General features: G+C 33.0%; 1 protein-coding gene across 1 annotated transcript in view; it reads right to left on the minus strand.

The window, feature by feature from the left end:
- The window catches only part of LOC131853046 (uncharacterized), a 150719-nt gene that overhangs the window by 32118 nt on the left and 91580 nt on the right, over positions 1 to 27021 (minus strand). Inside the window, exons 9-10 of the mRNA XM_059203839.1 lie at positions 5197 to 5339; positions 2631 to 2679 (exon numbers count right to left, since the gene is read on the minus strand). Of these exons, the coding sequence (XP_059059822.1) occupies positions 2631 to 2679; positions 5197 to 5339 (192 nt within the window). The remainder of the gene's footprint in view (positions 1 to 2630; positions 2680 to 5196; positions 5340 to 27021) is intronic.

The raw sequence follows: 27021 nt of genomic DNA on the forward strand, positions 1-27021 counted from the left end.
AATGCTTATGAATACAAATATATACACCAAAATAACATTTTGTTCAATTTTTGTCTATCTGTCCCAGCTCTCTGTTTGAACTCTGAAATGGCTGGACCGATTTTGACGGGACTTTTATATTAAAATAAAGTTAAATTCCAAACGGACGAAGTCGCGAGTATAGCTAGTCATTCTATAGAAATATAACTTTTGAACCGATCACTCATAGTACTTAATGACACAATCATATAAAGTAATTAAATAGGACATTATTCATATAACTCAAAACCTTTTAAACATACCTACAAAGAGATCGTAAGAAAAGAGGCAGCTCATAAATATTATTGAGAATGGACGGTGAAAAAAGTTTTATTTTTATATATTCCACAAGTCCTCCCGGACTTAATTACACACACACATTTTTCTGTCCCTATATATGTATATATTAAATCTTTAAAACTACGCAACGGATTTTGAATCGATTATTTCTAATAGACAGAGTGATTCAAGAGTGTGAGTTTATATATATAATACATGTTCTACATATACATGTAGTACATGTATTACACATGTACTACATGTCAAGTTATAAATGTAATCCGTATATCCACATAAAAAGTACACCTGCATGGGCCATCTCCGGGCAAGGTTCCTGAATTCGTAAATCGACTCCTTGAACGTTATACTGATACATCTGAGCTGCTTCATACCTGTTGCAGGCTATATAGTTAGTCACAAAACGCTTGTTAACAAAAACTACTTCCATTTATATATTAGAAAACAAAACTAAACACATTATAAACAATACGTTACAAGTAAATTTTGCGGAGTTATCGTGTTATCGATAAACACCGATATAAAGCAACCAATAAGAGCAACGCTATAAATGGAATTTCAGTTACTGAGATAAGAAGTAAGAGCAAGTAGACATAAAAAATCGTTAAATAAACAAGATTACGAGGTATGGTAGTTTACTTCCTTCATAATATGGTAATAACTTACATAAGACCTGCGGAATAACTTCAAAAGAATTAAATAGAAATCAAATGGAAGTGCCTTCCATGGATCTATATCATTATAATAATAATAATAATAATATCAGAACAATTCACACAGCGCCATCTAGACCAAAGTTAAGCTAGCTAAAGCTTGTGTTATGGGTACTAGATAACTGATACAAATACATAGATATTTTTTTTTCATAAATACGTACATATTATACATAGAAAATACCCAGACCGACACAAACAATCATACTCATAAATACAAATGTTTGTGCCGTGCGGGGAATCGAACCCGCGACCATCGGAAGTAAGTCGGTGTGCTAAACCACTAGACCACCGAGGCCGGTGTATTATACTACTATATGCTAAAAGTGGCAATGGCAATTTACTTTTATAGTGAAAAATTTATTTATTTCCGGAGCATTAGAGGTTGTTATAAAAATTGTAAAAGATTAGATAGTGACCTAAATCTTTTCAATTTTATACAATCATTTTAATATTCTATGTAACTGGCGTGGCATAATGTGGTTGAGGTCGTCGTCTTCGCCGGCGAGGACGGTGTCGTGTGTGAAAACGTGGTAGGGAGGAAACGGGTGGAACCGTAGGGAGGTTAGCTGCAGTCTGATCCTGATTACCTTTAAATTGTCTAGTGTTGTCGGGATAAGAAATTGCCTCAGACGGCGTTGTATATAAGTATACGTCTATTCGGTTGCTAATTTACCATACTGATCCTAATTCGTACATTTAGAAAACATGTCTTCTACATATAAAGATGTACGATGCCATAGATAACCGTAAAAATAGATTAAAAAATGTACATGTATCTGTAGCGACCTCCTTGATAAGTTTTTATACTATATTTAAATTTTATAATAATATTCTTTGACATATTCTTTATTGTTATCCTTCTATTATATATCGCTGTCATATTAGTCGCATTTTATTTTATCTCTGTATTTTCCTTATTAAAACTCTCAGCACCTCTCACTCATCAGACACTATAGATACCTCCGCTTCACTATCTATAAAAATAAATTTAAAAAAGCAATTATCATGATAATATCGGAAAGTATTATGTTGATCAATAAAATGTTATAGTTATTAAACTTAACTATTAAAATAATATGACAAATACAAAAAAATCTGCTGCTTTCTCTGTAATAATGGGGAATTGCTAAAAGCTTGTTTGTATCCCTCGAAACAACGTTCACTTTTTTTTATACTACGATTGTAGTAAACAATCATACGCTTCAACTGGTGGTAAACGGTTACTGTAGCCTATAGACGCCCAAAACACTAGGGGTATCACGTGTGCGTTGCCGACCCTTAAAGCCCAATTTACACTCAGCTCGAGTGGGCAGGAAAGTGAGCAGCGCGAAAATGTAAGCACGATACTTCCCATGCCATTGGCGCTGCCACTCGCGCTGCCAGGCGCTCCCTCGATTGTCGGTTTTTCGTGCGCCAGTCTAAGGACTGGCAGCGCGAGTGGCAGCGTGTGTTTACATTCAGCCCTCTCGCTCAGTTGTCGCCCGGCAATATATCCAGCAGCGCGAGTGGCAGGAGAAACGGTTGAATGTAAACGTAGCATAAAAAATCTTAACATACCATTCTTTAAAATGATATTAATCAAATATTTAAGTTACTTACCCAAATCAGACAGATTAACTTTTTCCAAAAATGGATCTGCAACCGGCAACTAAAACAAACAAAGTGATTATTAGTCACACCACATGTTCTTTTAACGAAATCCTGCTAAAGTGTATAGAGCTAACAAAGCGAGTTGCTCCAATATACTTAATAAAAAACATGTAATTGTTTGTGATTGGTACACTGTAGTTTTGCCGGATAGAATACCAGTTTAAATGATCGGTTTTAAATTAGTCATAGGGGAGAACGTATATAAGAGTCACACTGACGAACAATAAACAGAATTGGGTCAGTCAGTGTACACATGAGAAAGTCTACATGTTGACTATTATTTGACGCAGTTTGTTTTGTGAAGAAGGGCATTTGTTGAGCTGTGAAATTGTTACAATTCCCACGAGAAACTCGCAGTGATGTACATTGCTATTATACAGTGACAACTAAAAATAACACTGCAGGACGAAGTATTGGGCGAACCTTTTTTTTTTATTCTACGATGGTGGCAATCAAGCATACATCAGATGGTAAATGGTTACCGTAACCTATGAACGCCTGAAACACTAGAGATATCACGTGCACGTTGCCGACCCTTAAGAAACCTTAATATACCCTTCTTAAAAATGTATATTGTACATATATATCATTATATCTAGTATAGTAGACATTCTATTATATGTAGCCATTCGTAACTAAATACTCTTTTTATTTGTTAAATACGCAAATATTGAAACTAACAGCAAAAAATGTGCAGTGTGTTTAATTGAAAAAGGTTCAGTAAAAAAATAATTATTATATTATCTGAGGGTACTGTCTGGTATTCATTCATAATTTAAGAGCTGTGCTCTTGTCGGTGGAGCTCCCGCCACCTTCCACGATCTTCTATCAGTCCCTTTAGCTGTTGATACGACACGACTCCAACTTTTTCTTTAACTTGCTTGATATAGCTGTGTCTGTCTGTTGTCTGGTATATACAGACAAAAAATTACAAACATAAATACTATACCGTACCAAGAGAAATATTCAGAACTACCACCGTACTACACGAATGAAGTCGCCATAGAAGACTAAAATCTACGCAGGAGTTTGGATGTATTGCAGGCAAAAATATTCTTACTTGCAACTTTAGCTATTTATACTAAAGATAACAAGTAGACAGATAGACTGACACACATTCATATTTATAATTTTAGTATAAATTTGTAGTTATGCAATGATTACAATGCAATCTTCCATACACATAATCTTATATATAAAATTCTCGTGTCACAATGTTAGTTACCATACCCCTCCGAAACGGTTTGACCGATTTTTATGAAATTTTATATGCATATTCAATAGGTCTAAGAGTCGGCTACTATCTATTTTTCATACCCCTAAGTGATAAGGGTTGTCCACCCCTAACATTATTTTTTTAATTTTGGGATACATTTTTATTTATTTTATTTTATTATGTGTCATTAAAAATACATACAATCATAAATTTTCACGCATCTATCTATCACCAACCCCTATATTTTATAGCGTTATTAATGTATATGGCAAAACAACGTTTGCCGGGATAGCTAATTTTAGTATAAATTTGTAGTTATGCAATGATTACAATGTAATCTTCCATACACATAATCTTATATATAAAATTCTCGTGTCACAATATTAGTTACCAGACCCCTCCGAAAAGGTTTGCATATAAAATTTCATAAAAATCGGTTTTATGAAATTTTATATGCATATTCAATAGGTCTAAAAGTCGGCTACTATCTATTTTTCATACCCCTAAGTGACAAGAGTTGTCTACCCCTAACATTTTGTTTTTTGGGCAAAACTATATTTATATAATCATCATCATTGCCTTGCCTTTATCCCATTATTTGGGGTCGGCGCACTATATTTATATACATGGTATTTAAAAAATTAAAACCCTAAATTTTCACCTTTCTAGCATAAATAATAATTTTTAATAGCGAATTTAATTGATATCGCAAAACAATGTTTGCGGAGCAGCTAGTATAATAAAAGATTTCAATAGCTTAGCCCATTTGACTCGCCCGTTATATTTATTAAAGAACGTTGTACGACTTCAAAATTATTGTGAACTTTCATATTTTCCAGTTCACTCGCAGTTATACGCTAGCATGCTCTTTAATGCACTACGTGAACTTTTAAACGGGATATTTTGCGAAAATCTTTGAAGTGAATTTGAGTTCGCAGTGAAATTTTATTCAGCGACGATTCTAAAAACTAGAAAATACTACGCTTATCACTATCAACAAGTTTATTCAAATGAAGACTATTCTGGTCCTATCTTATCTATTGGATTTGATTTATACATCAAGTCTGTTACGAAAGTTGCAATCACTACATCGTATAAAACAGTCGCTATCGCTGTCTGTCTGTCGCTTACACAGGTAAAAAATGCTTAAATCTTTAAAACTACGCAACTGATTTTGAAGCGTTTTTTTTAACAGATAGACTGATTCAAGAAGTAGGTTTATATGTATAATACATGTACACCAGTGCGAAGTTACTATATCTACTTTAGTTACTTATAAAGAAAACAGGTTTAACTTACTCCTCTGGAATCCCTAAAGAGGATTGCGGCGTGATGAGGGTCGAGGAAGGCATCCGAAGCTCGATGCCGTATTGTAGGCACGTGGCCTAGCGATGAGCGCCGCTTCTCCGCTTCCTGGGAGGCCGCCCGTCTCAGGTGAGCTCCTGTTGATGATAATTATGATTTTAGATGCAGTTATTTAATAGAATAGAATAGAAAATCCTTTTTTTTATTTATTTTGAAAATCAACAGCGAAATATGAATAATAATTAATAGTATGTTCTTAAAAATAAGGTCAATTAAAAGTTTCGCACCATTATCACGGAAAGTACATATTTATAAAGTATTCACGTATTATTATTGTATGCATTCACAAGTCTAGTTTATACAATACTAGCTGTCCCTGCAAACGTTGTTTCGCCATATAAATTAATAACGCTATAAAAAATACAGGTTGGTGATAAAAGGCTAAAAATTCAAAGTTGTATGTATTTTTTAATGATACATAATAAAAAAATATAAATAATTTTTCCCAAAAAATAAAGATATAATGTTAGAGGTGGACAACCCTTATCCCTTAGGGGTAGGAAAAATAGATAGCAGCCGATTCTCGGACCTACTGAATATGCATATAAAATTTCATAAAAATCGATCAAGCCGTTTCAGAGGACTATTCAAAGACCGTTATAGTAACTAACATTGTAACACGAGAATTATATATATAAGATAATGTTCATATGTAACGCCTTTATATTACTATTACCTACTACGAAATATTGTTCATATACTAGATAGTTATTGTTAATTTAATAGATACTGCTAGTAAATAAACAATAGTTCACAGCGTTTCATAGTTTCTTGCTACAAACTTTATTCAAACTTTGCATATTTTCGGGAGGAACCTGTTTGTTGGCTACACTAGAGTATTAAAAGATTGGAGAATGAATGTATGGAATGCTTTTAACTTTTTAAATAAACTCATTACAAGTACTTTTAAATAGTCATCACAATTTTTTTAATCTGAATGCTTAATCACAAGAAGAATGAGCAAGAAATTTGCGTGTTACACTTTTAAATAGCCATTGTAACTTTACTTTAAAGGCGACGGATGAAAGACGACTGCATGCAACTGAAATGAGAATGTTGAGGTGGATGTGTGGTGTGACAAGAATGGATAAGATAAAGAATGAATACATTAGAGGAAGTATGAAAGTGGCACCGGTGTCAGAGAGGTTGAAGAGTAATCGTCTATCATGGTATGGACATGTAATGCGTAGGAACGAGTATAATATTTTAAGAAAGGTGTTACATATGAATGTGGATGGTTATAAGGGTAGAGGAAGGCCGAAAAAGAGATGGATGGACTGTGTGAAAGAGGATATGGTAAGAAAGGAAGTAAATAACGCGATGACTGCGAACAGGGATGAATGGAAACGAAAAACATATTACGACGACCACAAATAAATGGGATAAGGAAGAAGCAGATGATGATGTAACTTTACTTTTAAGTCGAAACTTGAATACAAACGATCAATAGGCACTAATTTATTAGGTTCAAATATTAAATACATTATCAGTCGTAGTGATTAAAGCAGACCAGTCCCAATAAGCAGCACTGGTTAACGAGTATAAAATAATACTTTTTTTCTTTCATGAATGATAATAATGGTGCACCCGCCTGCGCTAACGGTTTACGCTGGCGGGGCACCAGTGGAGGGTGATAGGATGAGCTTGAGGTCAGGTCATTTTCCCATAATGATTAAATGACCAGGAATTAACTACGATGGTTTCCATGGTGAACCGATTGGAGGTCTACCTAACACGGTACATTGTACATTGCTAGCAATAGGAACATTAGACCCCATAAATAAATATCCTCTTAGACTCTAATTATATATATTGTACAGGTCCGTGAAACTGATTTCAATTAATTTTCTATAATAGTAAAATGTAATTTAAACTTAAAACTAAATAGAAATAAAGCCAAATTCGATGCTTGCATATTTGTAATTATCAATAAATGTAATATTTGAACATCTGCTTTTGTAACTTACTCAATCAATATATATAGATATTTTCAATTACAAAACGTGACCTATATCATTCGCTATGGCTTGGTGTATTATTGCATATTGCAATATATTTCCAATTATATTTTATAATACATACTTTTATTACTTTTCCATATCATATAATACATTTTAAATTTATGTTTCTGTACTTATTGTTATTTTAGACGACTATTTAGTATGAAGGAAAGAGAAATATAATTATTTCTAATTTTAGACGACTACTTAGAAAAAAAGAAAGATAAATATAATTATTTGTAATTTTAGAGGACTACTTAGAAAAAAAGAAAGAGAAATATAATCATTTGTAATTTAATAAAGAAAAAGATATTTTTTGACGCATACAAAACATTTATACAACTAATTACAAAAAATATATAATTAATTATTTAAAAAAAAAATACAACTGCGGTCAAATTGGTTTCCACTCAGCTTTGTGTCTCCTCTTATATGAACAGAGATGCGTGGGTTATACGCAACTACTTTTACAATACCGAGTATTAATGAAACTGCCATCTTTTAATACTTTTAAAATATCGGATTTTTCTACAATATCGTTGTGAACCCTAACAGTGGGTAGATGGCAGATAACTCTACCATACGTGTGCTGTTAATTAATATCTAATTAACACGCAGTGCACGAACACCGAGCATGGAGCCCTAAGACACGATTTTAATTAGATTATTTCAATTGTACCGAAAGATTAATGAACTCAATATGGTGTGGCATCAATTGCATTACTAAGCGGATTATTACTTAAGGTTGCATAGCCCGACCACTCCATACAATATGTGCTACATCCATTAAACTCGATGAAACTTTGTCTATAGCATAAAGCAACTAATGAGTACTTAATTGAATTAGTGCTAATTGGTAGTTTGTATTCACACACTTCAACTTAAAATGTAAAGTAACAATAAAATTGTTTAAAAGAGCAACACGCATGTTTCCTGCTCGTTCTTCTTGTTATGAGACAGGTTTCCGAATGAGCGGTAGATTAAAAAAAAATGATGACTATTCAAAAGTGCTTTAATGTAAGTTTATTTGAATAAATGATTTTGTATTTTATAATATTAACATTTCACGCTATTCAGATTCAGGTTTGTGGCTGGGTGATAAACTAAATCAGCCTTATCACTGTAACTGTGGTGCTACTGTTGTTGAATTAGGACAACATGGTCTCTCTTGTGTCTCTAATGTGGTGCTGGAGAATAATGAAAAGAATTAGTAAGAAATGAATAAGTATTGCAAAGAGTGCAAGAAAAAAGGCAGATATTGAATGCTATAGAAAGTAGATGAGGAAAAATGTTAGAACACTTGATACGGCACGATGAATTTTTGAAACTAATTATTGAGGGAAAGAAAGAAGGAAAGAGTGGGAGAGGAAGACCAAGACACAACAACAATAAACAAATTAAAGACAGAATTGGAGTCGTGTCGTATCAAGGCTTAAAGAGTAAGATGGAAGATCGTAGAGAGTGGCAAGAGCACCGATAAGAGCGTTACTCTTAAGTTTATAAATGAATGAGTGAAACAGAGACCCTCTTGCTTGAAAACTGCTGGTCCAATACCTCGTCATTCCATGATCAACACTATTATAGATAAAGCATTGGCGACGGCTCAAATACCGGCAGTACTAGAGCCTAGTGGCATTGTCCGTAAACGACATGACGGTATGACTCTCGTCCCGTTGAAACTTATGAAATGTTTAGTATGGGATGCCACGTGTGTGGATACATTGGCAGTTATGTGTCTGGATCGTCCTCTTGTCCTGCATGGCAGTAACACAGGTGGCAATTTTAAAAAGAGGAATATACACGAATCTGGAGATGTCGTATTGGGTTTCGCCATTTACCGTAGAGACGTTGAGCCCATGGAGCCAGAAAGCCAAATTGTTTTTGACATATATTTCAGCGCGGCTCATCGAGGATACTTGTGACCTGAGAGCTGGTAGCTACTTTGCCTAAAGGCTAAGTATGGCCATTCAAAGAGGCAACGCTGCCAGTATCTTGGGTACGCTGCCTTGATGTACCGCGTTGCATTACAATGATTGTTTTTTGTGATGATATGTATTAACATATTATGTATAATGTGTAAAAATATTTAACAATTTAAATATTCTTTCGCAACCGAATTGAACCCGTAGCCTTTGCTTACCTGTTATTTGGCACCTGTAATGTTTAGGTTTCGTAAAAAGTAATACGATCCAAAGGTATCAATTACACATGATTTGTACTTTAGACCTAAATGTTTAGATATCAGTCTGCAAACTTAATTAAATTACGTTGAAAATTTTGTAAGGTTGTCTCCGGCCAGAAATAACATTAACTTTTATGATTAAATATTCGTAAACACATTCGTAACACGAATATAATCATGCATGTAAATACATGCATCGGATAATAATAATCTCAGGATAATTCACATAACGCTATCTAGACCCAAGTTAAGATAGCTAAAACTTGTGTTATGGGTACTATGTAACTGATACAAAGACATATACTTACATTTTTTTGTAAATACATCAAATTTAAATTCAAAATATTTTTATTATTGTAGGTCTATTACAAAGTCTTACGATATGTTAAATCTACCGTCAGTTCGGAATGATTTTGAGATGAACTGACAAAAATCCCAGCTTCTAATCTAATCAAATAAATGTTTACACGTTTACAATTATACAGATCCATTATTAAATTCAAATTTAAGACATATCATATTACACATAGAAAACACCAGGACCGAAACAAACAATCATACTCATGAATACAAATGTTTGCGCATCCGAAGAATCGAACCCGCGACCATCGGAAGTATCGCGGTGTACTAAACCACCGGGGCCTTTGAACGAATTATATTAGTGTACATAGAACGCATCCGTGATTAAATTTTCATTGAGAGTCATAATATAATCATATACCTAAAGAGCTGACAACGACGAGTCGGTAGAACAACTAAATTGAATTCTGGCTTATTTTAAAAAGGTCACGCCTACATCATTTTTAGACTATCTATAAAATAGACCTACTATAATAAGACGTATAAAGCAAAAGAGTCCGAAGGTCAAGGCAATACCGTGTGATAGCTTTGTTTTTACTATTAAATTATTTCTTACTTTAAAATGGTTAAATGTTAGAATTAGCTAATTGAGGTAAAAGTTGCTTAATGTTTTAAGCAACGACTATAGCGCTATCCGGATGACCATATTGTTTCGATTAGGTCATTATTACATCATCAATCCACTGCAGTCCACTGCTGGACATATGCCTCTCCGAAGGTAATCCACTGGGCACGATCTTCAGGCCTTCTCTTCCTGTTATTACCCGCAACTACATCTACATATGCCTTTGCTTCACCTAGCTGCGGGGCGTCCTACACTACGTTTGCCAATTCGCGGTATCCACGCGGGAAGGAGACAGTGTTTCAATAAAACTAAAATTAATAAAGTAAAACTATATTGGAGAATGATTTATTAAATGAACAATATAATCTAAAATGAATATAATAACCTAAAATTACAACAAGCTATTGGACAATGTTTTATTAAATTATCAATCTAAACTAAAAAGAACATAATAACCTAAAATTACAACAAGCTATTGGACGGTGATTTATTAAATGAACAATCTAAACTAAAATGAACATAATAACCTAAAATTACAACAAGCTATTGGACAATGTTTTATTAAATTAACAATCTAAACTAAAAAGAACATAATAGCCTAAAATTACAACAAGCTATTGGACAATGATTTATTAAATGAATAATATAAACTAAAATGAACATAATAACCTAAAATTACAACAAGCTATATAACTTTTTATATAGCCAATTATTTGTGTTGTAATCTTACAAATATTATAAATGCTAAAGTTTGTGAGTGTAGATGGATGTTTGTTACTCTTTCACGCAAAAACTACTTTACAGTAATATAGGTTATATATGAGAATAATATATAGAATATAATTTAAAAGGTTATTATATAAATTGGGCGAAATATAATGATAAATATCAAGCAAGTGTGATACAGACGAAGTTCGTTCGTAATTATATAATATTCGTATTCACATTTTCACATTCACGTATTCACATTTTCAGTTGAAAATGTAAAATGACAGAAATAAAAATAGAGTATTCAGAATTTAAAGTTAAAATCTGACTGCACTGAAAACGTCTGTCACTTTAATTCCCGTGAAAATACGAATGCAATACGAACATAAAGGAAACAAACCAAATATCTGCATAAAAGGAATTTATAACGAAACTTTTATCTGAAAATACTTTTAAATGCTGTTTGTAACTAATCTATACATATAAATAAAATTGGAGTGTCTGTTTGTAATATTGAAATAACCGTTTTTTGCTACATGCATATGAATATAAATCTGGTACATACACCAAAATAACATTTTTTACAATTTTTGTCTGTCTGTTTGTTCCGGCTAATCTCTGAATGGCTGCGCCGATTTTGACGAGATTTTTTTTGGCAAATAGCTGATGTAATAAGGAGTGACTTAGGCTACTTTTATTTAAGAAAAAATCTTCATTTTAGAAAAATAAAGTTAAATTCCACGCGGACGAAGTCGCGGGAACAGCTAGTAGAAAATATATTCAGAGCGAGAGAGCTTAAAATATGATGTAGGTATAGGACAATATACCCGCAGCATGCGTCATACTCGTGAACAGCTGCTGCTTGTGGGGACTGGTCTGTTTGTTACGAACACTGATTAGACTATTTGACTTTGCAATAGCATACGCTTATGATCACTATTCTCCCAAATTAGAATTTAAAAATAAACATGTACAACATTAATTTCAAAAGAATACGAGCTGAGTTTCTAGTCAGTTCTTCTCATCCCGAAATCATTCTGAACTGACGGTAGATTTGACATATCATGAGAGTCTGTAATAGACCTATATGAACAAAGATATATTGAATTTGAATGAAAATAATGAAATCAATATGATAAAAGAATTCATACAAACATAACAAACATAACATAACAAACATAACATAACAAACATAAACATAAACACGTAGTAATGTTTGATAACAAATAGCGAGAATAACCTTCTCGCTATTTGTTATCAACAATATCAATGCACTGCCAATTATGCCATTAAAAATGATGCACCGGTGTAATTTCATTTAAATGCATAATTATATAGGAAGCCTTCAATTAGGCATACAGGTTGGATCTGTATGAAGATCTTGTTTTCAATTCAATGACCATGATCATCGAATAGAAACTGGAAATTATTTTTTAATTTTACGTGCATGACAGCGAATGTTTCGTAATTTGGACTGCTCGTCGAACCAATGTTTCCATCCTTAACGAACGCAACATCTGGGAGAGATTATCGTCGACTGTGCAAATACGAATTCTGAAGTATTTCGATCTCATTAGCCGGAACGAACACTGTATGGAGCGGCTAATATCCAAGGTTCAGTTGAGGGCAGAAGTTCTTGGGGTCGATCACCAACGAGATGGACTGACATTATAAGAACGGCTACACAGCAGTCCATTGTACAGTGTTCTCGTGCAGCCAAAAACCGTACCAGATGGAGGCAAATTGCAAGGAGCTCTGTCGCCAAGGACCACAACGATACCATACCACAAGATATACCATCATGAAATCCACGATCACTCTGCCAAGAGTGAACGACTGAAGAAGAAGAGAAGACGTGCATGGCATACTGCCCCGACCCCAACTAATGGGATGAAGACAAGGCAATTAAAGTTGATACAGATAAGCGTGGAGTGGTGAAATATTCAGTAATGAAAAACGATTGAAGTTTACAGCTGTCCGTGTCGCTTGCGCATATATAGCGTGAGGATAGTGGATGCGTTCGCCTGTGGTGCGAGGGAACTGATAACAGCTATAGGTGTTGCTATCTACGCACAAGCGGTGGGATCAATTTAATTACCAAATAAGTATGTAGGTATACAATTATGTTACATAGAATTTTACAGATACACCCTACGAAGAAACAATATATTTTAACAGTAAAGTATCAATTTATACATATATATAGTAAAAGGTAAGTATGAGTTTATATATACATTATAGTTATTTCTATATGTTTTATGTATTTTTATTAATATTTTAGTTTTATTTTACAGGTCCGGTTTGCAGTTGCGAGGCACGTCGGCTACAGCAATGATGATGATGATGAGGAAGTGGGTCACAAAAATCGAGATCAAAGATCATATGCAGACCTTTATAACTAAATATGGAGTTTAATCAATTTAACGCCCATTTAGCATAACGCTTTGGTGTAGCTATTAATTGCATAATGCTAATGTTACAAAATAAACCCACATATGTAATGACATCAAATTATAATGGTAATATTATCATATATATAGTAGTTTTTGCGTAAAAGAGTAACAAACATCTATACTTGCAAACTTTCGTATCTGTAATCTTCTTCTAAATATATATAACTCAAAGGTGACTGACATAGTGATCTATCAACGCACAGCCCAAACCACTGGACGGATCGGGCTGAAATTTGGCAAGCAGGTAGATGTTATGACGTAGGCTTCCGCTAAGAAAGGATTTTGATAAATTCCATCCCTAAAGGGATAAAATAGGGAATGAAAGTTTGTATAAATCTTCTTAGATTTTCGACTGATTGAACTGAAATTAAAGATTGGAGCTACTATGATGAAGACTTTCACTTAATTAGGATTTTGATAAATTCAATGTGGATAAAATAAGGGATGATGCAGGATGTAAATGTATTAGTTTGAACCTATCAGTGCCTAATGAAACGAATAACTTTAAGACGAACAAAACAATTTTTAATTCTTTAGGCTACTATTATTTTAGAAAAATAAAGTTACATTCCACGCGGACGAAGTCGCAGGAACAGCTAGTATGATATATGATGATATCTTAATAAATTTGACCTAAACCTTGGTACTATTTGCCCGTTCTGTTAACCCAGAAATCCAGTACAGTTTGATATCATATCATCATAAATGCATCAAGCCATAACGTGAAAGTGTAATCACATAATTCAGAGCACCTACAGTTTCTTCACCATCTACGCTGCTTATTTAGAAAACAAAACAACTTGTATGAATTGTATGTAGCAAATTCTTGCCCTTTTTTTTTGTTTTACATCAAGTTTTGAATCTACCGGTCATTCGAAAAGTTGTTTCATCACAAGAAGAATAAACAAAAACTTGTGTGTTGCTCTTTTAAATAATCCTTGTAAGTTCACATTTTACAATTCGAAATGTGTGAATACAAACTAAAAACCAGCACTAATTTATTTAGGCTCATATATAAAAACACAATAAGATTAAATCAATTGTAGTGATAAGAGCAGACTAATTCCTACAAGCAGCACTCCTTCACGAGTATGATGGATGAGCCAGCCATCACTCCGCTCGATCATATTTTAAGGAGCCCAATGACCCGGCTCACCACGCTGCCACATGTCTGGACATTTTAGTGAGCATGACTACTTATTCCACTCGACCTCGAATTTATTATAAGGTAGTTACAGTATTCGCACTTTACATAAGGATGCTTGCGGCAATCAATACAAAAGTCGCTAATTAAATAACTCATCAAAAGTATTGTTTTTAAAGTCGAGAATTTTGCCAAGAACAAGTTTGCCAATCAAATTAATAAATAAGATAGACAACATTGTTAAAAAATTATGTAACACACTTGCGTTGTCTAAAATGTTGCTGCTTAATTAAATTTTAATGTTTTTATCAGTTGATAACGTGGACTGATGTTGATAAACTGGGAAATCAGGTATACGAGTGTTTTATTACTTGTATTTATCTACGCACGTTTAAAAATTGTAATGTAACATAGTCTAAATATTGTGTTGAAAGATTTTCCAGTAACATTTTCCTCTACGTACCACACAGTACATTTAATGAAACTGATGTCATTTTATAAACTGGACATGAAAGTAAATTTAAACGAGCATGTTGCAGGTAACCTACATAGCTATAACGCGGGTAGTAATTAAATTTTCGACGGATTCTCTAATTTTATACTACCATTCAAATGTTGGCATATATTCGGTAAATGTCAATGAGGACAGTAGTGATAAAGAATTTAATTATTAGTAAACACATATAATTTTACTTGCACTAGTCCTATCCCATCGATCCCCCGTCCAATTCGAACGGTGATCGATATTACGACGGCCTGAGCCGAGGTTCGAACCCCTAGTAGTGCGATCAGACTAAAGTCGTATCCTTCAGGCAGGAGTTGGCCTTCAGCCGCTCCATAAGTCCTTCTGCGGGTTTGGAGTGCCATCTGCACTCGGCCCCTAACGCCCGGTGAGCCAGCTGGAGGCCAGCTGCAGCCAAAAGCTTTAGAGTAGTCCGAAAAAAAAAATCTTGTACTAGTTTTTAACTCCAACTACTTTTGAGATAAAAATGAGTCTACACATATTTCTGTTCATGTCATTCTCACGTCAATTTATCCGTACATCCTTTTAGTTGTAAAAAGTTAATCAGATAGACAGACACTTTCGTATTTATATTTATATAGCATATTAACATGTAAGCATACACAAGTACCTAATTAATTGTTACATAACAACAACCAATTATTATGAAATTTAGCATTCACGTACTATTCGGCAGGAAAAATAATAAATGGGTATATATCAGAAAATATAATTCTGCCGAAAGTCGTTGCTAGAATCTTATGTATGTATATAGTATTAGCAATAACTAGGCACATTACCTTCTTTGAGTATAGCTTCGAAGATTTGGTATGTTGCTCCACAATCTTCCAAAAGTGGGCGCCTCATGACTCTGTTTAAATGTTCGCCGTCAAGCGATTTAGAACGAGATCTAAATTCTTCGCTGTCTACAGCGCGAGCTTCAGCCGTATTAGTTGCCGGCACTGCACACGATCCACGCCTACCTTCGCCTGAATCGTGTCTCCAATTATTGACTTTCTTTCCAAACGTCCTTATTAAATCCTGAATGGTATGTTTATGTTTATGTCCACTGGCGTTTGATCCAGAACCTCTCCTTTCATGAGTATCTTTGGTATTATTAGAAGCTTCGGTTAGTTTTTGAGCAAAACTTTTGTTATCATGACGATTTTTATGAGGAGTATGGTTTAGTTTAGTATTTGATATTTCACCATATCGTTCACATTTACTGTATTCATTTTCTTGGATATCATCCATAACCTCATTATAAAGAGGGGATACGAATTGTCGGTAATCGTTCCGTGGTACTTGATAAGCATTTACACCTGTTTGGTATCGTTCGCCGTCACCTCGGTGTCTTCTGCTTTCCGTTTGATTCGTGTGACAATTACTTTGTGCAGGTGAACTTCTACCTTCAATGACTTCACGAAAGTAACTTGCGAAGTTTGGATAACGATCGCGAGGACTAGAAGCGAATTCGAAGGGACTACCCCGAAGACTTCGTTGTCCGTATGATCCTCTTTGGTTGATCGGGATAGCTCTTCCATGGCCATCATTTTCTACAGTATTGCGGGAATCCGTTGAGCTCAACGATGAGTACCAGCTCTCCGCACTATCATCCTTCTCCAGAGGCGGAGTGGGTTCTCTGGACTGATGTTTATGAAGAAATTGTGAAAGCCCGTGCATTTTAATATATCATGCATTCAATAGATAGATAGCTTTAGATAATATGAAATCAACATTGTCTTGTTCAATTTAGTAGTTCCCATTTAGTAACTTAATTAATTTTATTATTAAGATACTAAATACAGTACACTTAATAATTATTAAAATTACGTTGTCGAATCTCGGTCCACTTTCATAAACAAAACATAAATAAACCACGGTTACTCTTCTTTATCACATTCTACAATATAACAATTTCATTCGTCGTTAACTTTAAATATTTTTGTAAACTGAACGAAATTACTATAATAATGAAGTATAAACAAAACTGATTTATGATGTTACACTACAATTTCAATGAATTTATAATAAACCATCCCCAGAACAAAATGTTACTGCTCAGCAAGCCCTAAGCAATAAAGCTAAAAACGACAATAGACACAGAGAATATCCTAACTGTATGTAGCTGGTAAATTTTTAGTTAAAACAAAACATGTCCGCATTTAGAAAGCGTTGGTTTTATAATATTATGAACACAATTAACACTGTGTAGGAACAGGTTTTAGAGATGCAAGGTCATTCTGCCCTATTTAGGAATACGCGCTCATGTGGCAGACAGGGTCCCTCTAGCCTTGGGGTCCGGAGTGGCACAAAAAACATATTTTACAGGACGCATGCGTGTGTAGGGTCACCTTGTTGCGACGTTAAACAGATGTAACGGTTTCGAACCTCAAACAAATATCCGAAGACATTGTTGCATCGCATCAACTATGAATATGAATATAATGAAAGAGTAAGTAAATTATCAAATATATAGTGAAAAATTATCATTTCAAATAATTTTAAGAGTTCATTTTTGGATTGCCCCTTTTAACAATTAGTTGGCCCCCTGAGGGGCCCACGTTGGGAAACACTATGTTAGATCATATTTCGAACTGCATATATATCGTAAATATAAAATTCTCGTGTCACAATGTTAGTTACCATACTCCTCGCAAACGGCTTGACCGATTTTTATGAAATTTTATATGCATATTCTAGGTCTGAGAATCGAAAAGTATCTATTTTTCATACCCCTAAGTGATAAGGGTTGTCCACCCCACTTTATTTTTTGTGCAAATTTTTTTATTTATATTTTTTTATTGTGTCATTAAAAAATACATACAACCCTAAATTTTCACCCTTCTATCACCAACCCCTGTTTTCTTATAGAGTTATTAATTTATATGGCAAAACAAGTTTGCCGGGACAGCTAGTAACGTCATATAAATTTTAAAGTAAATACATACTACATTGTTGATTTTTATTGTATTGTTAACCCTATCTACTATCCTACATGAGATATTCAACAATTACGTAGAATTCTAGTTATAACAACGAAGAAGGAAATAATAAAATGTATAACCCTACAGAGTAGACTTGTAAAACATTTTTTTTAATCTGTGTCCGCCTTAATTATTTATTTACCATATACTTAAGCATAAATAATATAAATAAATAACTCCGGACTTGTGTTATGTGTATGACAACTGATAATAAATACTTACACACATTTCTTTAAAGACATACATAGTATAAACAAATATCCAGACCGATACAAACAACCACACTCATGAATAAAGTATGGACCGTACAAGGAATCGAACACGCGACCGGAAGCAAAACGGTTTGCTAATCCGCTAGACCACCGAGACCGTCTAGAGTATATTTTGATACTATAAATATGTGGGCAAAATATGAAACGAAAACAAATCTATTTTTAGCAACATTCATATGTATTACACTGTATTTGTATAGAGATCTTGTACATAAATATTATACGTTCAGACAAATCTAAATACAGAAGAGCTTCTACAAACATCGGAAAAAGTAAAAATGGTTTCGTAAACATCAAGGCCAGAGATGTTATGGGAGTTTCGTAACCGTAACCGAACTTTCGGATATCCGATATAAAAAAATATTCATAACCATAACCGAATCCGAAATAAAAGTTTCGGACAATATCGGATATTGGCGGAGCCTAATTGAGTCATTTTATTTAACTATTAGTATTTCAATTTTAAAATTCCTTAAAAAATTAATATCCGTAACTGAAATTATTCGAAACTAATGGATAATCCGAAATAATTTAATATATTCGTATCCATATCTGATACAATCATTCCTATATCAGAAACCTATCCGTATCCGATATTTCATATTCATAACATCCCTGATCAGGACCGTCTTGTCTATTAGAGGCTATGGACACATTAATATAAGGGGGACCCTATGAAAAATAATTTTAAAAAGTCGTCACGTGACGAGGTATTCAAATTCTTGATAGACAATTATAAAAATATTACCAAAAACGAACAAATTGACCATAGTCGGTAATCAAGTCTAATCAATCCTCCATCGTAGGGTTACCTGGAGGAAATAGCTTTTCAGCGATAAGGCCGCCCATTGTTGCCTCTTCCCTTTGACAATATGGTATATACATATTTATATATTAATAGTGAATATAAATGTTTGTTTGTATTCTATGAGAACAATAAAGATTTTCATTTCATTTGTTAAGACTGATATTCAGGCGAGAGTAGAGTAGCTACCGGTTATCGTTTGGTAATGGAGTAGGGACTAGATTATACTAGGGGGCCCCAATTCACGGGCCCTGGGCACGTACCTGTCGTGAATAGGGGCCTGGTAAACATGCCTTATCATCGGAACGACTTTACCAGACTATACGCGTTACATTACAGCACAATCTCTAATTATGACAGAGTTAATACCCACTATATAGAGACAGCAAAATCTCGATGCAAGACTAGTTGATTGGATTCTTGTTATACAAATAAATAGCTAAGTATATATTTGTTTTATCATAATAATATTATAAACGCGAAAGTTTGTGAGTATGGATGTTTGGTACTCTTTCACGCAAAAGCTACTGAACGGATTTTGATGTAACTTTACAGTAATATAGCTTATGCATCAGAATAATACGTAGGCTATATTTTTTTTTGATTTCACGCTGATGAAACCGCGGTCACAGCTAGCTAGCATAATCTGTAGGAATTAGTATTCAATTTTCATAAAATATATTTATAAATATGGCATACAAGCAAAAGATAAATGAGTAATAACTTACTCCTCAACGAAAACCCCTTTTCTTAGAAATAACGAATTCTGTGACTATTTTATATACTGTATCTACAATGTTAATATTTTATCAATATTTAAAACAATAGGCATTCATATACAGATACAGATACATATCCATTATACAGACGTAGTAGACACCACTAGTATATTCATAAGAACAAAAACAATGTACATAAACTCTACACTACACTCTACATCATATTTAATCTCTGTATTTATGAACGCTGAGATTCATTGGCAAGTTATTTTGATGTATGGATTCGCCGCCGAGTAATCAACAATTTAATTCATCATTTAAGTCCTAATGATTTCTGCTGTTCTAATACTTTCCGTAAACCCAATAATTCAGTTCTTAGTTCATCATTTAAATCTCCCAGACATTGTCCTAATGATTTCTGCCGTCCTAATACTTTCCGTACACCCAATAATTTAGTTCTTAGTTCATCATTTAAATCTCCCAGACATTGTCCTAATGATTTCTGCCGTCCTAATACTTTCCGTAAACACAATAATTTAGTTATTAGTTCATCATTTAAATTTCTCAGACACTGTCCTAATGATTTCTGCCGTCCTAATACTTTCCATAACTAGATGTTTGAATTTGGTTGTGGTTTAGTAATCTATATGGTTAAACACGCAAATAAATACACTACAATAGCTATTTTCCGTTGTTGATCTGTGACATTTGGCAATTGAATAATCTCCTGATTATACGGATACACTCACTCGTTCAATTATCTCAGTGTCGATATAAACTTATTTATATACTGTGTAATTTGGACCTGCTTGATATTGATTGACGGTCGTTAGTGCAGCGGTTTACAGCACCGCTTCCATCGATGGTCGCAAGTTCGATTCTCACAATTATTCTGTTGCATCTGGCTAATCAGAAATGCATTTTTTATTTTAAATTAATATTTCTTTATACTTCAAATTCTGTCTGGTCAATAGTTTTCTAATGTATCTCCGTATTGTAAGCCTTTTCCTATAATTTTAATTTTATATATTACCTATTTATAAATATAAAATATAACTACAACATATTCTTAAGCATAATAATTATAATTAATAGTCGAAGTAAAAATTGTTTCATTTGTCTCTGTGTATGTATTATCATTTTTATATAGATAAATAACAGCCAGACCAATACAAACAATCATACTCGAAAATACAATTGTTTGTACTGTGCAAGGATTCGAACCTGGGATTATCAGAATCGCTGTGCGAAATCACTAGATCACTGCGGCCGTATAAAAATAAATTTAATAATAAACTGTATCATTTAAATGGATCATTTTCTTTTTTTTTATGCAGATATTAAAATTTGTGACGAGGTCGAGTTTGTTTATTGAAGACGTTTTTTATTTCAGACAATTATAGTTAAGTAGCCCAAACGCTTTTATATCGTTTAATTAAGTAGATATTAATTAACAAAACATCTTTAGTAGCTTGCTCTTTTATATAATTTAATGAAATATTTTAAACTGTATATGATTTATTTCTTTTGTATATCGTCATTACATAATTTACATAGTATAAAACAAAGTCGCAGTCGTTGTCTGTAAGTCTCTATGTATGCTTAAATCTAAAATTACGCAACAGATTTTGATGCGTTTTTTTTAATAAATAGTTCAAGAGGAAGATTTATATATATAATACATGTACACCCGTGCGAAGCCGGGGCGAGTAGCTAGTAATTAATAATTTAATGATCCAACGATGATCTAACGGTTTGGCACACCGCTTTACTATCTATGATCGCGGGTTCGATTCCTCACACGGTGCAAACATTTGTATTCATGAGTATGATGGTTTGCATCGGTCTGGGTGTATTCTATAAATAAAAAAAATCTAAGTATTTATATCAGTTGTCTAGTACCCATAACTCAAGCTCTGCTTACCGTAGAACTAGATGGCGCTGTGTTAATTGACCAATGTTATTTATTTATTATCTATAATTAACTTTTACAAGTACGTTGTTTATCAATGCTATCACTTAATATTACGGAGAAAGTATCTAACATAGAGACAGACAGTAATTAATCAATACATAAGTTAATAACATTTTAAAATGCGTTTATAGAGGGGAAGGTGATTGTTACTAATGTAGACTGTTGTATCGATTGCTAGCAATAGAACAGAATAGAATAGAATAGAATAGAATAGAATAGAAAATAATTTATTCAAATAAACTTAATTTAAGCACTTTTGAATAGTCAACATTTTTGCACAATACCATGTCAGGTTGGAAGCCATCGTGATAAATTCCTGTTGAATTTATCACAAAGGGCTAACTGACCTGACCTCATGTTCATCTTATCCTCCTCCACTGGTGGCCGGCCAGCGTAAACCGTTAGCGCAAGCGGGTGGTCCAATCTTTTACCATTCATACAAAAAAAATATGTTTACAGTGAACACTCTTGCAATTTTTTTTTCTGTGAAACTTTAGTCAATAGACATGTCAAGTTTAATCTCAGGAGTACAGTATTACAATTGAGATACTGTGTTCATCTTCATCTGCTTCTTCCTTATCCCATTTATTTGTGGTCGTCGTAATATGTTTTTCGCTTCCATTCATCCCTGTTCGCAGTCATCTCGTTATTTACTTCCTTCCTTACCATATCATCTTTCACACAGTCTATCCATCTCTTTTTCGGCCTTCCTCTGCCCTTATAACCATCCACATTCATTTGTAACATCTTTCTTAAAATATTATCCTCGTTCCTACGCATGACCAGAAAAAAACAATAAAATCTTTCATATGAACACAGTTTTAAATGTAATTTACATTCAAGTGAGCGTAAATGAAAACCAATTCTATTGTAAGCGTAAACTGTCGGTATTAACTTCCGTCCCAAATATCTAATTAATATGCTAAATATTACTAACAGGTCAATCATTAAAAAAAACGTAGTCTTACATATGTGCGTTCGACACATACGTTATATTTTTAAGTATTACCAAATAAGAAATACACGGCGTATATATGTTAAATAGCTGTACCTGAATTTAAGTTTATTTTTCTAAAATAAAATAATTTTTCTAAAATCCTAACCTAAGTTACTCCTTATTACATCAGCTACCTACCAAGAAAAGTCCCGTCAAAATCGGTCCAGCCAGACGGACAGAAATTTATATATAAAACAAATTCATAGCTTAAACAGTTTAAACGAAGAAGCTACTTATACAAAATCTACTAAAAAGAAAAAACAATTCACAGTCCAATAATAACCCACTTTCCGATTATCTCGTATTAAAAGGTATTACATTATTCACGGCTAGACCACTTCAGTAGCAGGGAATTCAAACGTTACAGAAATAGAAATAGATATAGAAATAATCTTTATTCAAATAAACTCATTACAAGCACTTTTGAATAGTCATATTTTGATTCTACCACTCACTCGGAACGCAGATTCATCGTAAGAAGAATGAGCAAGAAACTTGTGTGTTGTTTTTTTGAATAGATATTTTTTTTATATAAATAATTACAGAACACGTAAAATTTGAAAAATATATTGAGGGACAAAAGATTTTAAATACGCACCTAACACTCTTGTCTACGATGGGTAAGTTTATCAACTGTTATCAATGTAATTAATATATAATGTTATATGTTCATTATTGATTAGATAATGCACTGTGTAAAAGAACTGAAGTATTTCTTAGAAGACGACACACTTCGGCAATATGGGTGTACATTTATTAATCTGTCGTAAGTAAACAAGAGTAAGTTTGGTGATTAAATTAAAAAATATTGCATTAAGTATGTGCCAATATTTGCTGATATAAAAACATAAACAAATATTGGAGGCAAAAAAAGATATTTGAAGGTTCTAATTTAGACTTGATTATTTGATATTATATATTATGATAATAATAATTCAAATTAGATATAAAAATCATTTATTCATGTAGGACATTTTAGCCGCTTATGAACATAATTTTTTTATATATTTTGTCCCTACCGTCCAGTTCAGTATACAGATTCAATTGAAAAAAACTGGCAAGAAACTCAATTGAATTTCTTATTATTAAAAAAAAAAGTCATTTTATTTATATAGGTCTATGTCCAATATTAAATGAAAATCCCGTGCATGAACAACTATTGCCATGCACGCTCGTAATTTAAGTAATCGTTTAGTGAGTCAAGCTTTGCTCAGTAAATATGATATAACAGATGTTTTGAATTTATTTAATAATAATAATATTGTTATGATATCTACTTCATCATTATGGAGCAATAGAATATTATTCCACAGCTTAATGAGAAGGGGCCGAGTAATTAAGTGCCTACTCGTAACCAACAGGTTTATTATCACTAGATTGATAATTCTAAAGAAAACAAAAAGGTATGTTTTAAAGCGGAGAGAGCGGTACGGAGCATTTAGGATTCTATTGTTCAAAAGAATACGAGACAAAATTGAATGAATATAATATAAATAATAATAATAATCTCAGGACAATACACACAGCGTCATCTAGGCCCAAGTTAAGCTCGCTAAAGCCTGTATTATGGGTACTAGATAACTGATACATATTTATTTATTTTATTTTAATTTTAATTCTAATTACATCCATATTGTGTTAGTAAAAAAACTTATAAAACTATGTTAGTAACTTATAATATACATAGACATATATTTTCTGTAAATACATACATATTATACAGAGAAAACAGCCAGAACGAGAGATTCAATAATTCTAGGAATTCATTTGACAGGAAAAATATTTGTTGATTATATAATTTAATTACTTGACAATTTACTATTCAGTAGAGTAAATTATCGGTATTAATAAACGGTAGAGGCCTGCAACGAGCTAAATTAACATTGTAAAATACATATAAACACACAATCGTTCATTACTCAGATGTTTTTCTTTTACGATCTGTATGCAGAATAATAATGTAATTGATGTTGATCTTAAAAGTAGGAATATCAAGTTACTTTGCGATATCTATAGATATAAATATAATTGAACTGTCTGTTTGTAATATTGAAATAACCGTTTTTTACTATATATATATATATATATATATATATATGGATATAATATTTTTTTTATTTTTAAAAAGACAATATTTACTGATGTAGGTATCTATGTTTAACATTAAATGAAAATCCCGTGCATGAACAACTATTGCCATGCACGCTCGTCATTCAAGTAATCGTTTAGTGAGTAATAGTCGATTATTCTCAGTACGCATTAAATACTATATATGCTAGTATGTTTTGTTTAATGTTTTATTAAAAGCAAAATGATAGCATATTAATCTCGCTGTATTTGATATCCATTAAACCTATTTTATTCAATTACTAGCTGTACCCACAACTTCCTCAATCATGGCATTTAACTTATTTTTCTAAAATAAAAAAAATCTAAAATAAACGTAACCTAACTTAGTCCTTATTACATCAGCTACCTGACAAAAAAAGTCCCGTCAAAATCAGTCCAGCCATTTCAGAGATAAGCCGGAATAAATAGCCAGACAAAAATAGTCAAAAATTTTATTTTGGTGTATACTACCGTATTTATGTTCATGTGCATGTAGTAAAAAATGGTTATTTCAATATTACAAACAGACACTCCAATTTTATTTATATGTCCACATCACATTGTTACCTAAATTAGGTTTCCAGTAGTCATGGCCCGTTAACTGTTAGTTAAGCCAACGTTAACTCTACACTTGACATTTAACTAGGTATATTTAAACCCAACATGGCAGACTCGTCTCTCGAATTATTAACGACTAACTGTACCCACGACTTCGTCCGCGTGGAATTAACTTTATTTTTCTAAAATAAAAGTAGCCTAAGTTACTCCTTATTGCATCAGATACCTGCCTAAAAAAATCCCGTCAAAACCGGCTCGGTCATTCCAGAGATTAGCCGGAACAAACAGACAGACACGCAAAAATTATAAAAAATGTTATTTTGGTCTATGTATACAGTATTTATATTCATATGCATGTAGTACAAAACAGTTATTTCAATATTACAAACAGACACTCCAATTTTATTTATATGTATAGATGCTACCATCGATAATTATCTCAGGGACGTCCATCAGTCTAAAATAAAAACCACTAGATCACAGCATTTAGTTTTCATCGTAACTAATATTTTAAATGCGAAAGCAACTCTGTCTGTTTTGCTTTCACGCGAAAACTACCGAAGCGATTTCAATGAAATTTGCTACACTCTAGAACCTGAAAAAGGACATAAGCATTTTTAATGCGAAAAAAGGGTTGAACGGGGTTGGAAGGGGAGTTTAAACTTTGTATGAAAAAATTGACATTTTTAAACCTTAGAGCTTGAAACTTATTTTTAAGCTATTGATTGAATATAAATAAAGGAAAAGGGGTGTAAGGAGTTGTTAGGGGGAGTTGAAGGGTTGTAACTTTTGTAGCTAGGATCTTGAAACTTCTCTTTTAGGATGTAGGTTGAGTATAAATAAAGAGAGATAAAGAAAGAAATAGAGAAAGAGAGATTAATAACTATCTACTCGCCCGGCTTCGGGAGTACATGTATTATACATACAAACCGTCCTTTTGAATCACTCTATCTATTAAAAAACTGCTTCAAAATCCGTGGCGTAGTTTATAAATTGAGGCATACATATGTACGAACAGACAGCGATTTTGTTTTATACTAAGTAATAATAATAATGATGATAAATGTAATATTTTAATGAAAGTGTTGTATGAACGTGAATGGGAGAGGAAGGTAAAAGAAATGGATGGATTGTGTGTAAGATGATATGGTAACGAGATGACTGCGAACTGGGATGAATGGAATAGAAAAATATATGACGCCGACCACAAATAAACGGGATAAGGAAGAAGCAATTGAGATTGAATACAAATAAATACACATTTAAAGTTTTCTAAAAATGTTACCCTTAATAAAATATAATAGCGGATGAAGGAATGGAAAATCGCCATTTTTTAATTTAATAGAAAGAATCTTTAGGTAAGACTATTGAATATATTTTCTTTATTTCTTCAAAGTCACTAAACACGCAGACGGAAGTCACG

The sequence above is a fragment of the Achroia grisella genome, unplaced genomic scaffold (assembly GCF_030625045.1).
Source record: "Achroia grisella isolate CSIRO2021 unplaced genomic scaffold, CSIRO_AGI_Agris_v1 utg874, whole genome shotgun sequence".
NCBI lineage: Eukaryota > Metazoa > Arthropoda > Insecta > Lepidoptera > Pyralidae > Achroia > Achroia grisella.